General features: G+C 41.2%; 1 protein-coding gene across 1 annotated transcript in view; it reads right to left on the minus strand.

Moving 5' to 3' along the window:
- Window positions 1-708: 708 nt before the first annotated feature.
- The window catches only part of LOC147637673 (protein THYLAKOID RHODANESE-LIKE, chloroplastic-like), a 3,829-nt gene continuing 2,120 nt past the window's right edge, over window positions 709-2,417 (minus strand). The window contains exons 4-8 of the mRNA XM_086799502.1: window positions 2,021-2,095; window positions 1,700-1,774; window positions 1,512-1,592; window positions 1,166-1,384; window positions 709-996 (exon numbers count right to left, since the gene is read on the minus strand). Of these exons, the coding sequence (XP_086655628.1) occupies window positions 949-996; window positions 1,166-1,384; window positions 1,512-1,592; window positions 1,700-1,774; window positions 2,021-2,095 (498 nt within the window). The 3' untranslated portion in view covers window positions 709-948. The remainder of the gene's footprint in view (window positions 997-1,165; window positions 1,385-1,511; window positions 1,593-1,699; window positions 1,775-2,020; window positions 2,096-2,417) is intronic.

A 2,417-nucleotide genomic window follows, 5' to 3' on the forward strand; every position in this document is an offset into this window, starting at 1 on the left:
CGCCTAACGACAACAATAATTTGCAGGAGACGAATTATCAACATCAAGTGCATCAACAGGCACAGAATATAATGAAATGAATCATCAACACCATCGACATCAACTGAATTAGCCGGCAAAGGTGTTGATGGGCAACCATCCTCAGAGGACAATTTCAAGGAGGAAGTCGTCTTTCATAAGGTTTCTATGCAATTTATTTGAAATATATTCTGTACACCCTATAAATTTCATTCCATAGGAATTTTTCTCATGTATTGTAAAAAATATGTATGAGGCAGTTTAGGAGCTGTGAATTTCAAGAGATAATGAAGGCGTTAGGCATTAATAAATTTCTTATGAATCATTATGCGCGTATAATTTGACATTGCAATAGTACGACACTAGCGGCTATTGCATGAGCTATACATATTCAATCACCTCGATGCACACTATACAGATTTTTCAATTCAAGCTTTGAGGAGGGAGGTATGCGTAGAACATGCAAGAAGGACATGTACACGCTTGCCTGCAACGTTTTTTAAAGGTAGGTGATTTATTATCCGCTTCAACTTCTAAGCAACTTTCCCTCACCTAACCAGCAACCATTGGATATATATATATATGGTGAGTAAACTTGTAAATATATATATATATATATATATATATGGTGGTGGCATGTGTTTCAGAGTGCAATTGCACTTTAAATTTCATATACAAACAAAAGAGAAATTTAGGAAGCAAAACCCCCTTTTTTTTTTAAAAGAAGATTTAATCAGAGCGTGACTAGACAACATTTATTTTTACATTACTGAAACAAGAACATCCTCGCAAGGGCACATCATGGCATGCTTCTACAGTGTTATCCACTGCCATGGTGCAGAGCCGCTAGTCTTTCCAATGTACCCATGGGCAGACTAGTCTAGCCAAAATTACCTTTATGAAGATATTGGGAAAAAAAAAAAGCTCTTGTCAAGGTCTTGAAGGGGTAGGTGAAGAAGGTGGCTTTAACCCTGGAAACTGCAGAAACAGCCCACAATTATCTCGTCAATGTAGTGTCTCAGAAACACTAGCCTATGTCATGTGTTTTACACCCATTTGACAAGAATTCCGCTTACCTTTGATAAGAATACCAGAAATTTTCCTGTTTATCACCCCTTAGCTGTTGTAAAAAGGACAGAAAACGTACCTGTGTATAAGGAGACAATGGAGTTGATGATCGGGGAAGATCAGTCGATGCTGCTGAAGATAATGGCATTTCAATCTGCTTTTCCTCTTCCTGCTTGGCAATGGTAACCGTCTCAGATTGGACTTCAGCTTCCTGGCTGCTTTCTGCAATTGCGACAGCCCCATTTGTGGAGTCTGCAGGTGCTACTTCATTATACTTTGGAAGCACTCCCCCAATACCCTGACATTCAAGGTGAACTTGTCTTCAAATACATACACCATATACATGAAGCACAAAAGAAAAGCTACCCATGGTGTTCCTAGCTGGGATAAGCTCGAGACACAGAAGACACTTGCTCAGAGCATACCTTCAACTCATCAACCAGTTCCTTCGGTGCAATCTTTGTGTCCAGAAAAGCTTGCAACTCTTGTAGAGTTTTTTGACGGTCCTGCATGAAAAAGACAAAGCACATGCAAATTACTCAATTTGCCCTCTCCTCGTATAAGCAATGTTCCTCTTTCATTTTGATCCACCTGTCATGTACGCCAACTATACCTTAGCAAAAAGAAACTTCTTCACAAAGAGCTGGATTAATGCAGCTGAGCCCAAAAGTTGCAATGCTGTCTCAGCCTACACACCAGCACAACACAACAAGGAAAGATTTATGTCACAGTGCTTATGTAAGCTTTGTGAGATGAGCAATACACTGAGACTTCCAGCAATTTGAGCCCAGAAAGTCATGATTATACCTCTCCCAAAACACCTGGTTTCTCATTTCTGAACCTCCATAATCAAACCAAGAAGACAATTGGTTCACATATCATTCACTTTATAGCCATCCGCTGGCAATATGTGCTGGGGTAGAATCAACATTACCTCAGAAAACACGACGAGACTTACGCCTGCTGCAGCTGCTACACCCAGGGTAGCTGGGACCAGATTGGGGTTCTCCTGTAAAACGAAGTCTGCAACTTGTGAGCACATGAGAAGACCCCCACCCAAAAGTCTAAATTGTCTGAGAAACATCAAATAACTACATTGGCAGTGACATCCTCCTCCTTAGATGTGCAGTGATAGGAAGAAAATCTGAAGCAAGATTCAAGAAGCTGGGGGTACACAGGGAGCAAGTGAAAGGACAGCCATAAGCAATAACCTATCAAGGCAGCAGACATGGCATCTGAACCAGCCATGCACAGAATGAAAGAGTAGAGGCAGCAGAAGCAGGGAAAAGTAGGCAGCACTAGAGGCCCGAACCCAGCACAAGTTGGTGTGG

The sequence above is a fragment of the Cibotium barometz genome, chromosome 6 (assembly GCF_041138505.1).
Source record: "Cibotium barometz isolate CiBa-2024 chromosome 6, ASM4113850v1, whole genome shotgun sequence".
Taxonomy (NCBI): domain Eukaryota; kingdom Viridiplantae; phylum Streptophyta; class Polypodiopsida; order Cyatheales; family Cibotiaceae; genus Cibotium; species Cibotium barometz.